The sequence below is a fragment of the Cyprinodon variegatus genome, unplaced genomic scaffold (genome assembly GCF_000732505.1).
Source record: "Cyprinodon variegatus isolate N-32 unplaced genomic scaffold, C_variegatus-1.0 Scaffold98, whole genome shotgun sequence".
In the NCBI taxonomy this organism is placed as follows: Eukaryota; Metazoa; Chordata; class Actinopteri; order Cyprinodontiformes; family Cyprinodontidae; genus Cyprinodon; species Cyprinodon variegatus.
Genome location: NW_015150551.1, coordinates 411,075 through 425,179, shown reverse-complemented (window position 1 = coordinate 425,179; position 14,105 = coordinate 411,075). Strand labels below are relative to the sequence as shown.

The 14,105-nt window shown below is 38.5% G+C and overlaps 1 protein-coding gene across 1 annotated transcript in view; it reads left to right on the top strand.

The window, feature by feature from the left end:
* LOC107084378 (regulating synaptic membrane exocytosis protein 3-like) overlaps positions 1-7,116 on the top strand; it is a 57,350-nt gene extending 50,234 nt beyond the window's left edge. Inside the window, exons 3-7 of the mRNA XM_015374185.1 lie at positions 45-186; positions 275-387; positions 5,163-5,264; positions 5,341-5,480; positions 6,100-7,116. Coding sequence (XP_015229671.1) covers positions 45-186; positions 275-387; positions 5,163-5,264; positions 5,341-5,480; positions 6,100-6,312 — 710 coding nt within the window. The 3' untranslated portion in view covers positions 6,313-7,116. The remainder of the gene's footprint in view (positions 1-44; positions 187-274; positions 388-5,162; positions 5,265-5,340; positions 5,481-6,099) is intronic.
* The last annotated feature ends 6,989 nt before the right edge of the window (positions 7,117-14,105 follow it).

The following is a 14,105-nucleotide window of genomic DNA, read 5'->3' as shown; positions in this document are numbered from 1 at the left end:
AAGCGGTTAAACAGGATGCCTTTTGTTACTTCTTTATTTTTTAGATGGTGGAATGAAGAAGCTCCGCAGCACCATCCGGAGGAGCACAGAGACTGGAATCGCTGTTGAGATGAGGAATAGGGTGACGCGGCAGGGCAGCAAGGACTCCACCGATGGCAGCACCAACTCAAACAGCTCAGAAGGAACGTACGTGTACCAGCAGCTTTTTCTACAGTATGTCCATCCAGTCTTGATTATTCATCGGTTCATCATTAATTGTGTTGTTCTCCTTCAGGTTTGTCTTCCCCACCACTCGCCTGGGGCCTGAGAGTCAGTTCAGCGACTTTCTGGACGGTCTTGGCCCTGCCCAGATCGTAGGCCGACAAACACTAGCTACACCCCCTATGGGTAAGGTTCTATTGGTGCCTAACCAGCTTCACTTTTTTCAAATGTTACAAACCATTACCTCTCACTATGGCTAATTTTTCTTGTCATTGCGGGAGGATAGGGGCCGCAACAATAAATGATACGAATGTGGATTAAAGGAAACAGTTAGCAGAAAACAAACACCTGATGCAACACAGTATGGTGGGGGCTTACCTTAGATTCCCGATCAGAGTTCCTCAACCAGCTGACATACGTTGAAGAAGGGCGAGCCCTCGTGATCCCTTGTTCATCAGATGCTCCATTTAAGTTTATTTTCTTTTTCTTTTGTCTTTAATTTATATATATTTTCTTCTTTTCTTAAAACACACCACTCGTGATTGTGTTTATGGTTTCTTCTTAGCCTGTGTGTATTTCACCCTGTGCTTGTCTTCGCTAGCTTCCAGCCGGTTTCACAATCAAATCAAACAATACGAGGAACATTCTTCATCTCGGCCAATACCTTCGATGCTTCCCTCCATCCCGAAGTACTCTCTCCCTTTCCAGAGCCTTCCTGCACCGTCCTTTCAATGAACCTTTCTAAACTAAAACTCTGCTGCTGCGGCAGCCTCCTACACTCACTGCCTCGCACGTCACAAAGACAAAATCACCTCACAGGTGTGCCACCAGCCCAGCTTAAAGCTTAACTGGCGGCGCCCCGCCCCCTCCACCAGTAAACTGTCAAAGGTGCAAAAAAACAACAACGGACAAGCCATCAGGAAACAGAGAAAATATAGGAACATGTAACACAAACTAAAAACAAAATCAGATTTTACTGGAGATGTCCACACTGGTGGGTCTCATTCAATTGCACAAACCCTCTTACAAATGCAGTTGGGTTAAAGCATGTTTAAAGAGGAGACTTAAGGTGTAACACACCCTGAAATCAACTTTTTATGCATATTAACTGTGTGAACTGGGCCTTTGGGGTGCTATTTTACTGTTACTATCTCCTTAGCTCTGCAGTATTTGTATCTAAAGCATGCGGCTGCCCAGTGGCGCAGGCTGCTCAGTGGCGCAGTGGTAGCACTGCTGCCTTGCAGCAAGAAGGTTCTGGGTTCGATTGCTGGTCTGGTATCTTTCTGCATGGAGTTTGCATGTTCTCCCTGAGCATGTGTGGGTTCTCTCTGGGTACTCCGGCTTCCTCCCACAGTCCAGAAACATGACCGTTAGGTTAATTGGCTTCTCTCCTTAGGTGTGAGTGTGTGCGTGAAGGGTTGTTTGTCCTGGTTGTCTCTGTGTTGCCCTGCGATGGACTGGCGAGCTGTCCAGGGTGTACCCCGCCTCTCACCAATTGACAGCTGGAGATAGGCAGCAGCACTCCTCACGACCCCACTTGGGTGTAAGCATGTTAGAAAATGGATGGATGGATGGATGGCATCTTAATGTGAACAATGGTTATTATTATTGAATTTTCTTATTGGTTAAAGCAAAACGTGCTGGTACAGCCTTTCATCATCATAGCCCTGCTTTTGGGTATGAATACAACTTACCCAGACATACGCCTCCATAGAGTCTTTTTGTCCTCCACCACCTCAGCAGACCCAGCTTTGGGCATCGCTAAGTCAGCACCTTAAAGCAAGCAGCTCAAACTGATAAGGCTTCAGCTCAATGGGCTTCACAATGAGTTCCTCAACCTCCATTGTCAAGAGGGGGAAATAAAATCCTCACCCTGAAAAAATCCATATGCGGCGTAATTGCCGGTGTCCCTCTGCTCACTCTCCATGCTTAATTAAGGCCAAGAACCAATAATCAAGAGTCTTTATTGTCATTGTGTGACCAAAATGTTTCCAACACACATGTAATACACAGTCATAAAATAAAGCCATGTATAGAGGAAGGAAAGAAAACATCCTCAGGGAAAACTTTAAAAAATGTAGAAACAAGAAAACATATGTACATGGAATGTGGCATGTAGGATTTATATGAAGCGCAGCTTGTGCTGAAACAGTCTAAGTGGACTTGCTTGGTTTTCAGCTGGGGATTTTAGTGTCTGCCTACAGGGTGCTGTTGTCTTCACAGCTTTAGGAGAGAAAGTTTTTTAGTCTACTTGTTTTTTTTTATTTAATGTGGCTGAATCTTTTTCCATGGATTAAGAGGGACAGACAGTGCATTGCCGGTTCATTCCCAATGCCTCTATCTGGATTTGTGAAGCATGAACCGAGTCCAGATCGAATAGTCGTCACCACCATACCACCCTGTCACACTGAGGCCCAGGATGCTTTTATTTGTGGCCCTATAAAGATTTGTGAGCAGCTGAGTAGAGAGTCCAGTCCATTTCCGCCTTCTACAGAAAAAAAAGAGCCACAGTGAGGCCTTCTTCACAAGATGGAATGAGTTTCCAGAGCCTGATACTCCTGCTCAGTCCCTCTGCTGCTTGGAGTGTCAAAACGTGCAAAAGAGAAGGTGTCAGGGCGAGCTGGGTCATACCTCTCCACATACCGGTTGTTGTTGCTGAACTCCTCCTCAATGCGCTGCTTGTATCTGAGCTTTGCCTGCTAGATGCTCTCTTCTGGTTCTCTCTGGGCTCTGCTGTGGGTCAGTCTCTCTCCTGATCTGTAACCTGCATACTGATGTTTCCATAGCAGCCTCACTGTCTGCTCATTGTTTTTGTGGGAATGACCGCATCAGTGCAAACGTCAATATAGGACACCATAGGTGATGTGTAATGTTGCAGATCAGGGTCTTCTTTGAACGCTCAGTCTGTGTAGTATTCCTGTAAGGAGTCCCAACCTGAATGGTTCTGATAAATAGTTCAGTTCTGCAGGTCAGAGGTTTATATGCATCGACCAGGTCTACAGAGATGTGATATGACATTTAAATGTGTGGGAGAAATGCGCCCAGCTTTTAATGCTCCAGGAATGTTGCAAATCTGGTTGTGGTCTCTGGTTGCAAACGCAATAAATCTGTGGAGCCTAGCCTTTGATTCCACATCATTGAAAGTCTGTAGCCTTGTTCACAGCTGCCTCTGAATTATCATTCATTTGACTGTTATAGACACTGCGCAGCTCCTCCTGTGATAACTTAAAATTCAATTTTGATGCTTTGTAGGCTTCACTGATAATAACAGAGCTAAATTTTATAACCAATTTAAATCATGGACGTATATAAAGAAAAGACCCCTCAGGGATCACTTTGCCTATTGGCGCTGTTGAGACGTCTATCTGCTGTTTTTTGTTTAGCCAAGTGGGTAGGACAACCGCTCCAAGATGGTGGCAGTAATTCATTCGAGGCAGCAGCCAATGTGGGATCTGCTCTTTGTTTTGTCCAAGCTTTAAATCATCTGCACTTCACTGTCAGATATTTTAAATTTGGGAAGCAGGAGGTTTTCATTGTTTTTGTAGCTGTGTATCAGAACTTGTGAATGCACACTGCCAAAGCTCCACCTTTGATCTTCCCTGCAGCTGTAATTCTATCAGCCCAGAGTAAAGCAAGGTCCGCCAGCTCCAATGGCCATCCATCTTACATTAGACCATCCTCAGCTGAATCCCATCCAGTTTGTTGCTGAGTGAACTTACATTGGCCAGGAGGAGACTTGGAGACCTGGACTTTATAAGTGAGCCTTTAGCTCAATACGTTTACCCCTCTGATCTCTAATTATTCACTGGATAGCCTGTTGGGAGCAAGGGTTGGAGTGAGGCCACCGGCCATATTGGTACTCCCTAGTTAGACCGGTTGCAACATAAACAATACGTGTGTAACAGAATCAAACAATGATGATGTTCTCATTATCAGGGGGGCTTAACACTTTTAAAATAAAGATAAATTCATCACTTGGACAAACACTTGCTGTTTCATAGCATAAGTACATTACTGCCACCTATGATAAAAAAAAATAGGCACATCACATTGCATAGTCATCATAGTCATCTAATTTGTCAATTTGATTTTTTTCTGGGGGGGGAATTTTTTTCTCACATAGGGTTGGTTACACTTAAAAGTGCATCTTATGAGAGTGGCCAAAATCTAGCACTTTTTTAAAAAATAAAGTGATTTTTACTAAGAACTGTGTATGTGTGCTGTTCATTAACGTAAAGGCTAATGTTTTCGAACAGCATGCAAACAGCCGATTTTGTGTAACCTGTAATATGTAATAATGGCGCTAGTACTGTATGATCTTATCCATCATTTGCAATCTGACAAAGGTAAATTGGCAAGCAGGCCTACTGTTACAGACTAACAATCATATTATATTATATTCCCAATGATTTACTAGCTGTCAGAACCTAAGAAAACTATTTATAAAGTATGTTTTATAGCTAGCTTCTAATAATATGCTAATTTGTGTTGGTATTTTACATTTTAAGGGGTGTAAATATTTTTACTCAATAGTATAAAATTAAAATGATCAAGTGATTCATAAAATCACTGGATCATTTGGGGTTAAATGGTCCAATTTTTTTTATTTTCTATCATGATAGGAAAACAGATGGTTGTGTTTTGTAGGTTTTGATGTAAATGTTTATTTTTAACACTGACCTAGAACTTTGAATTAAAATAAAAATGCAATGGTCCTCTAAAACCATTCAGATAACTGTTCTTTGCTGTAAGAGATGACATGTAAATAGAGTTATCTCTAAATGTACAACATTTCACTCATAAATTCTTTTGAGGTAAAAAGTCAGACAAAATGAAACACATGAGTGGGTCCTCTGCTTGCCAGCACTTTGCAGCAGATCTCTGTCGCCACCTGCTGTCAGGATAGATAAATGCGTTGGTTTTATTCTAATTTCTGTTGGCGCTTTGCTCCTTCTCTTCAGGGGATGTTCATGTAGGTATGGTAGACAGAGGAGGGCAGCTGGAGGTGGAGGTGAACCAGGCCAGAGGGTTGACTCCAAAACCAGGCTCCAAGAACATACCAGGTACTTATTTCATCTGTCTAAGGTGAGTTTGGCTGCGCCGCCCATGTCGAAGGCTCACTGTTATCTTCTCTATTAGCAACCTATGTGAAGGTATACGTTCTGGAGAACGGGATGTGCCTGGCCAAGAAAAAAACCAAAGTAGTAAAGAAGACTCTGGATCCCACATACCAGCAGGCTTTGTTGTTTGACGAAAGTCCTCAGGGCAAAGTCCTACAGGTAATAGCTTCCTGGTTTTCTGATTTTATTTTAAAAAGTTTTTTTGTAATATTTCTGCTCTGGTTAACACATCCGCACTAAGATGTCTCCTTGGAATAGTTGGAATGTCACTTTTCAAGTTAGATGTGTTGTGATTCGGCCTCTTTTCCATCAGTTTCAGCCCAAATGGGGGGGGGGGGGAAACTGTCATCCCTATAGTGGCCTTTTAACTTATTCCCCTTCCCTCACTAATTATTTAATTAGTGCCTCTCCTAGAAAGCATGGCAAATGCGTTCTAAACTTAAAATGCATCTGGCACAAGTTCCAACCACATTCCAGTTGATTTTAACGCCATGGGTAATTATGTGTACAAGATGGCTAGCCGATTTAGCTCATTAGTCCAATATTAACAAAATATGTTTAAATATCTTGTCTAGAATAACTTTACTACATGATTTCGATAAATCTGTTTAAGAAAATGCGTTTATCTTTAAGATTTGTAAACGTTTATTACTTCTTGGTTCGCGATAAAAAAAAGTTATTGGGTCCTATTATTGAATTGTATTATTGCATGCAGCTGTTTTTCTGTGTGCAAAAGTCACTAACAGAGGTTTATGTTACTTTTTTTTTTCTCCTCCAGGTCATAGTGTGGGGGGATTACGGGCGTATGGACCACAAGTGCTTCATGGGAATGGCCCAGATCCTCCTGGAGGACCTGGACCTCTCTGCCACCGTCAGTGGCTGGTACAAGCTGTTCCCTACCTCCTCTCTGGCAGACCCCAGCATCGGACCCCTCACCAGACGCCTCTCTCAGTCCTCCCTGGAGAGTGCCACCAGCCCCACATGCACCTAGACACCCAGCAGACGTCCGACACGCACACAGAGCGCAGACACAGACACGCATACTGTACATACACGACGACTGTATTAGCGTGACGCAGTTAGGCATACACCGTTCAGCGGCACGTCCCAGGTCCCATAAACGTCACTCGCCCACACACTCTTCCATATCCATTACTACTCACCAACTAAATCGACGTAGACACAAGCAACCTGAACATGTAGCGTTCTTCATTTCACAGCAGAGGGCGCCATACCTTCCTGCGTTCCAAGTCGTCAGACCTGCGCGTCTCATTCCAGGGCCATCCCGATCGATGCCAGTTTCTAAACTCTCTATGCCAAACTAAGAAAAAGAACTTTATTTTTTAAAACCAAAGCAATTGTTATTGTTGTTCTTATTATTCCTATAAGTAGTAGTCAAAACTAGTATACAATATAAAGTATGGATATGTAGCAGAGTCAATGACTTGTTGATGTAATGCAAAAAAAAAGAAAAAAAAAGATGTATTCTACACACACACACACATAAAACTAGAGCGGGATGTCAAACACATAAACCTGGCTCGGATGTTCACATAATGGCTGTTATGTGAGGTAGCAACACTGCTATATTCTATGATTTTCACAGGGCAGAGTTTATACATGAATATATAAATATATATGAATAGATAGCTTCTATATGTATTGGCTGCATTCTGCATGCTTTGCTTGCGAGACATTATTGAGAGTGCTTTAAAGTCTTTTTATTTAGCTTGCCTTGACTGATAACGGGAGTACAGTGCTGCCGCTTTGTTTTGCCGATACGTCCCGACGAAAAAAAAAGGAAAAAAAAGGAGCACTGAGTTAAAACGAAGGACAAGACTGTCATCGCTGTTTGCAGAAGAAGAAAAATAATCAGTCGGCCAGCTGTACACTCGCTGCTGGCTTTAGATCCCTCCCCCAGCCTCTATCTGACGTGCGTTTGACCACTGCTGTATCCTGGAGGGGGTCTCACATGGTCGGACCGCCGCCGGATTTCTTTGTTTCATTATCCTGACTTCTTCCTGCTCTGTTAGATTTAGTGCTTCAGCAGCAGAGCCTCTTTTTTCCCCTCTCTTATTTGTCCCTCAGAAGCTACTGTAAATGTGTAAACATGTATATAATTTCAAAAGATGTTTTTTTTTTTCTTTTTTGGATATTATACCAGGATGGTAGGTGCATCCAGATGAATTAGAACATCATTTAAAAGCTGATGTATTTCAGTAGAGTCAATTCAAAAAGTCAAACTCTTTTTAACACTAATTTTAGAACCCTGTTGCTTCCACTAAATAACTAGTGAAAGTCGTTTTCATTTCCAGTTAGCTGTTCTTTTTGTAAAGATCGGTAGTAACTGTCAGAAAACTTTCCTAATATGGGCCCCAGTTGACACTATAATATTTGATTGTTAAAATATAAAAAAAACAATCATTTTTTTTAATTGTTTTTTTTAAATTGATTTAGTCACAATATTCTCATATTCCAGTTTTAGGTTGATTTTAGTCGTAAAGCTATATTTTATTTATGATAAATCAAAATTAAAATGATGCCACTACAGTATCCAATACAATATTGAAACTTTTTGATGATGTTCTAATTTACGGATGTGAACCTCCACTATATTAGCACTAACAGTAGGCAGCCATATTCAGGTGGTTGAACTTGTTCCAGGTGCACTGACACAACAGCCTGCAGCATTCCTGTCTTATATTTCCTGTCGGTTGGTTACGTTTGTGTTTTCTGGAGAGCACTTTACTGTAAATTTGGAATTATTTTTCCATTTTAAGTCTGAGCTGTGGTAAGCCACTTCTATTTTTCTGTATTGTATGATTATTATTATCTAAGGTGTCGTCTCATAGAAATAGAGTTTAAATCCCCAGAGATGTATTCGCACATTAACCTCCGAACCTTTGATTTTCAGCATAGAGATGAAGGCAGAGTGTATTTTCTATTGAAATTATGGAGATGGAATTGGTCAGATCTAAGGTATCTAATTCCAAAAATATATTTTTTCACAACCTGGAATCAGTCTAAAACACGTTATTATTATTATATTATTATTTCTTGAAATTATTTTGATTTTTCTAAATGAGAGGTCTGATGCTCCAGTTTTTTACTGCATCCTTTAGGGATGAATTAAACGCAAAGAAAACCTCCCTACCTTGGAACTATAAATGGATCTTTCGTCATTTCTTCATCTTAAAGCAGCAAAACATCAGTTATCACTAGAAAAATACTTTAAATTCAGTTGCAGTTTGCAATTTCATTGATTGTGTTTCGCCTTCTTTGAACAGATGGAGACTTTGAATTAACACCCTTTAAGTTTAGTTGTAGTGTTCAGGTAAACGCTTGTGCAGAGGGCTGATGCTCTGCTCCTTATAAAGCATCCAGATAAACAGATATGCTGATTGTAGCTTTCCAACTGTGTTTTTGCAACTGGAAAAGTTATATAGACACATTTGTTTCTCTTCTAAGCAGGGGAAAAGTGTAGCAGCCTGTTTCCAGCTGTCTCACTAGCAGTGTGCAACAGGTGGGGGAAGGGCAGAGTTTTGTTACTTTAGCCAAAGAAAAGTATTCTCTCTAATACATTTTTTTTTTTTTTTGGTTTTGCTGTTTTGAAGCAGTACCTTTTTAAATAATTGGAGAACATTGATACCAGAAATCAACTAATATCTACACCATATGGCAATCTGATTTTTTTTTCTTTTTTTTCTGAGCCTTTAAGTCAGATTTAAGGCTGTGAAAGGGCAAAATGCGACCCGTCAGCTGTTCTAGTGGAAGGTGCAATGGTCGAGTCTTCAGCATCAGCATGACGATGTTTTTAAAGTGTCACTTTATTGGCTTTTTATAATTAAGAATATTCTTAGGCCAACATTGTTTATAGACTGTTTTAACTTGAGGGTTAAGAGTGTTAATCATTATAGGCTTGTATGTTGATGGATTCCTCTCTAGCTTTGTTGACATTGTTTGTTATCTAAGAGCTTTTTTTTCCATCATTTTCTATAAATTCTAAAGAGAAAATCTGATGTGAGTCTTTTCAGCTCCTCAAAGATGCAACTCACATTCTAGTCCTTTTGGAACTCCAGATAAATTAATCTCTGACAATTCATATTTTTGGCTCTTCAGCCTTTTTTAAGAAGGTGTTCACACTTTTATTTGTACGCAGTACATATAGAAAGTATTTACATATTTCTTTTCAATCTGGGTCACATTTTTACGACAGAGTATTAGGCCCAGACAAGAGATTTATATTTTATTTCCAAGAATAAAGTCGTAACATTAAGTGAATTAAGTTGTAACATTACGAGAAAAAAGTTGTAACATTACAAGAATAAAGTCGTAATATTACGAGAAAGTCTCAACAATTCTCGAAATGTTAAGACTTTATTCTCGTAATTTTATTGATTTATTTTTGAAATGTTGCGACTCTATTCTCGTAATTTTATGACTTTATTCTCATAATATTACAACTTTATTCTCGTAAAAAAAAAAAGAAAACAATGTCTAGCCTGGTCTTAATACTTTGTTGTATATTTTGAGGGTTATCTAATGACCTAAATGTTTTTTGGAGTTGTGACACTTTGGGCATGCCATACGAACTGAGCAACAGGGATTATGATGATCTTTTTGGTTTCAAAAATCTTTGCCAATTTAAAGAAAAAAGAAACAAAAAAAAGAATAGATGTCTGCAATTAAAAGAAGAGGTTAGAATGTCGCCTTTCTTTAAAGTTCAGTGTCTTTACATAAGCTTTATTGAATAAGTGCATTTGTTGTATTGCGTGATGCAAAATGTGTAACAGGCCAGAGTGATATTATTAAGTTGAATGATAAAGTGAGGGGAAAGCTTTTAAAAAAAAATTATGACATCATCTCTGGGTTCGTACAGTTCTGAGTAAAACAAATCAGCAAAAGATTTCTAATCTGAACATCAAAAAAGATGATATGAGTGAAATCAAATTGCAGTTTTCAAATGATGAATTATTTTTTTAAGGAAAATGTCCAAACCAAACCAGTCTTGTGCACCAAAATAACTGTCTACTAACCAGTATATAGTCTTTGATTGAATAATTTATTTAATATTAAACTTTATTTAACCAGGAAAAGAATCCCATTGAGATTAAAAACCTCTTTTTTAAAGGAGTCCTGGCCAAGAGGCAGCAGAGTTATATACTGAACATAAATACATTGACAGGTACATAAAAAAACATAGAAAGTAAAAAAAAAGACAGATAATTGAAGCTCTTTCATTTTTTTATTTTTCAGCTTAAAAGCATTTAATGAAAAAAATATTAGTCCATACACAAGGAGCTTCGTAGACAAAGAATGATTTCAAGCAGTGCAAACTGTCCATTTAAATAGTGCAAATGCCTTAAATATGGCCTTGTATTACCTTTCCTCATTGCTATATGCAATGACCTTATATTTTTTTGTCAATTTCTATAGATTAGGAAGATATGCTGCTTTTTGTGCTCTTTTCACCCACTTCTATGTCAACAAACAAGTTCTTTTTAATGGGATTCTTTGATTCTTCAGGTGTTGTTGTATTCAGGCCTGAATATGGGAAAATGAGATTGGATACAGATTTTTAAAGAATGAAGGAAATCAAAGTTAACTGTTAATTTAATGAAACAACTTTTTCATCAGTAGTTGATTCATATAATTATTTTGTATTTGATTACTTCTTTATTTCAAACAGTTTATGAAAAAAAAACTATTCCACAAACGAATTATTTCAGTCATCGATCATCATTTGAAAACTGCATTTTATTGGTATTTTTATGATCTGAAAGGTTTACATGTGACAAAATATCTGAAACAACACAAAAAGAACCAGGTAATAATTAATTTAATTACTTTGAAATGTCTCAGACACCTGAATTAATTTTGTATGGCTATAATGTAGAGACCTTTCTGTTTGTAGTTATAGTAGATTCACAGGATGAGAAAACATGTTGATCTGGTCCGGTTAAATTCTACATGTTGATTGTAAAAGTGTGGATTTTCAGAATGTAACGTAAACATACAATCTCCTGCTTTATGTGCAACTCTGCATCTGTTGTGTCCAAAAAAAAAGAAGCAGATCTTCAGCTGTGCGTCGAGTACTGTGTTGAAACTGTATTTTTATTTTTGTAAGGACAGATTTTATTGAGAGAGAAGGAGTTTGAAATGCGAGGTTGGGCAAAACTAAGTTTTTGCAAAAAAAATGAGGGCTTGATCCGTTTACAATGGCCTTATTTTGCGTAGGAGACGTTGCTTCACTATTGCAGCACACACAACTGAAAGTTTTTGTAAAAAAAAAAAAAAATGTATTTTGCTTGTAATAATGGACTGAGGTTCTAAATGTGTATAGTTTTATGAATGTATTTCTAATTGTAGGTTTTTTTCTTGTCACCTTTTTGCTATGTCGTCTCTTCGCAGAGTTTCTCTGCCCCTACTGTACTGTATTATCTACATCTTATCATTTGTGTCATAAGGAAGGAGCCTGGATGCCGTCTGGCGAAATGCATTTTGATTAATTTAAAACGCCACTATGGCTTTCTAGCTGTAAAGATTGCTGTCCCCTTCATGCCATGCATCCTGTCCCTGTACAATTAACCCTCTGAGTTTAACATACTTTTGAACCAGGAGATGTTTGCAGCATGGTGTTTATGACAGTTTTCTTGAATTTATTTCACAAGGCACAACCAAAGGGTTCTAGTAATATTAAATCCAAGGAAATTTACGTATTCATGAGCGTTTTTGAAATAAAGTAGCATGAACTCTGCTGTTTTCTTTAATATGTCTTCGGACATTGACAATTTAGTTGTTTCTCACTGGTCAGAGCTGGTCCTGTGGTGAGAGCACCCAAACTACCATGCCATAACAAACAATAGATACATTTGAACATCATCTCAAGTACAAAATGAAACTATACTCAACCTAGCATGCTCTGCATTGTGAATATATGCTATGTTATGATGGCCCTGATGAACAGCCAATTTTTCTTTTGTCTATGAGGAATTATGTATTCCATACAAACCCCCACACTTACTGGAACCTGGGGTCAAGAAGTGAATAAAATCCTTTCATCGCTGATGCAAAATCTCAAAGTAAACATTTTGATTACATTTTTAAGTCCCTTTAATTAGCAATTTCTGACTTCCTGCTCCTACATAGAGACCGTTTTATGGAGAATATGTTAATCAGGGTGGAGGATGGACATTTTGCCAGTGGGGGGCTTCTTTAGATTGAATTGCATAATGAACTCTTGAACTTACAAGATGATATTAAATAAAAGTAATGGTCAGTGCGAGAGAAGTGAAAAGGGGTAACTGGAACACAACGGCACAAATTAAAGGTTTTAATTAAAAGGTTTTCTACTTATGCTTTTGGAGATAAGGCTCAGCCAATGAAAGGATTTTAAGATTTATTTACACTTCTAAGCAGGAATTTCAGTGTGAAAATAGTATGAGCCTGGGTACAGTAGCAGCAAGTAAACAGGAGCAGGGTGGGCATAATTAAGGGGGAATTTGGTAAATCTACGACTTTGTGCTGCAGAATGCTCATCCCCTTCATCCATTGTCTATACGCGTTAGCTACCACAGCACAACTTTCACTAACTATGTTGTCATTTTTAGCTCTGTGTAGCTGTTATAAGGCCCAGGTAATTTCCCTCACCACAGTCAAGAAAACCCTTCGTCTGTCCAAGCCACTAAGAGCACAAAACAAAACCAATTTAGCTCTGAGAGTCTGGAAAGCATCAATGTTTATGAAGAAAAGAAGCATCTTTAAATTCTCAATAAGACCTAAATGTAAAAATATTTGGAAGCTTCTTGTTAAAATAAGCAAATCTTTCAGAGTTAAAGTGAAATGCCGGCTTATTTGTCTTAAGCTTTCCCAACCAGGGAGTGTTTGCTGTGCAACAGGCCTCGATGACTAGGATGAGGGTTTGTGGTTGAGAGGAACAAAAAGGAAGCTGTAATTTTATACCTGTGCTTTGTAAATGTTTTCTATGTGCAGTATTTGATAATGTAAAACTGGTATTTTTGTGGTTTGTACGCTGCAAAATTGATTACTTAAGGTGCACGTAGTTTTGTAATAAAAAGGAATAAAACTAGAGCCAAACTGAGGGAGAAATGAAAACTATTTGGGATTCTGAAGCCTGTATTTGCATGCCCTTTGACATCTGGACGCTGAAATAAATAAAGTTCATTCGAATCACCCACCTTCTCTGTATTTCACATTTCTTTTTTTTTTCCAACGTTACTGCAAAGGTTGTAATTGGTGTTTCGAGGCACTAGAGAGCAGTAGAAACAAACCAACCATGCTGCTTATATCTATATTTAATATCTATGTTCCATCCTATTCTATTTATTATACAACTGTAACATTTTTAATACTTTAAAAAGAAATTGGAAACTATTAATTATCTTTTTTAAATTATATATTTTTAAAGAAAGAAGGAAGCTAAGCAAACAAATATAAGTGTTAAACAAATCTGATTATCACAAGGTCACATTTTTTTTTCACACATAGTCAAAATATGTTCAGGGTCATATATAAACAGAAACGGCAAAAATATTTGGATAACCTCCACCTGGTGCATCACTGGTGACATTCCTGCTCACTGCATGCCTGCTTTATGGTGCTTGTTTGGAATCATTGTCCTGGAAGAAAAGTCAGATCGAGTCTGACCCAAAAGTCATCCTTAGATATAATCTCATCGAATCTTATTAACTGCTCAGGTCATTTAACACCCCAGGAATCACTAATACCAAGCCTTTTACAAACTGGGACCCTTAACTGAAGGGT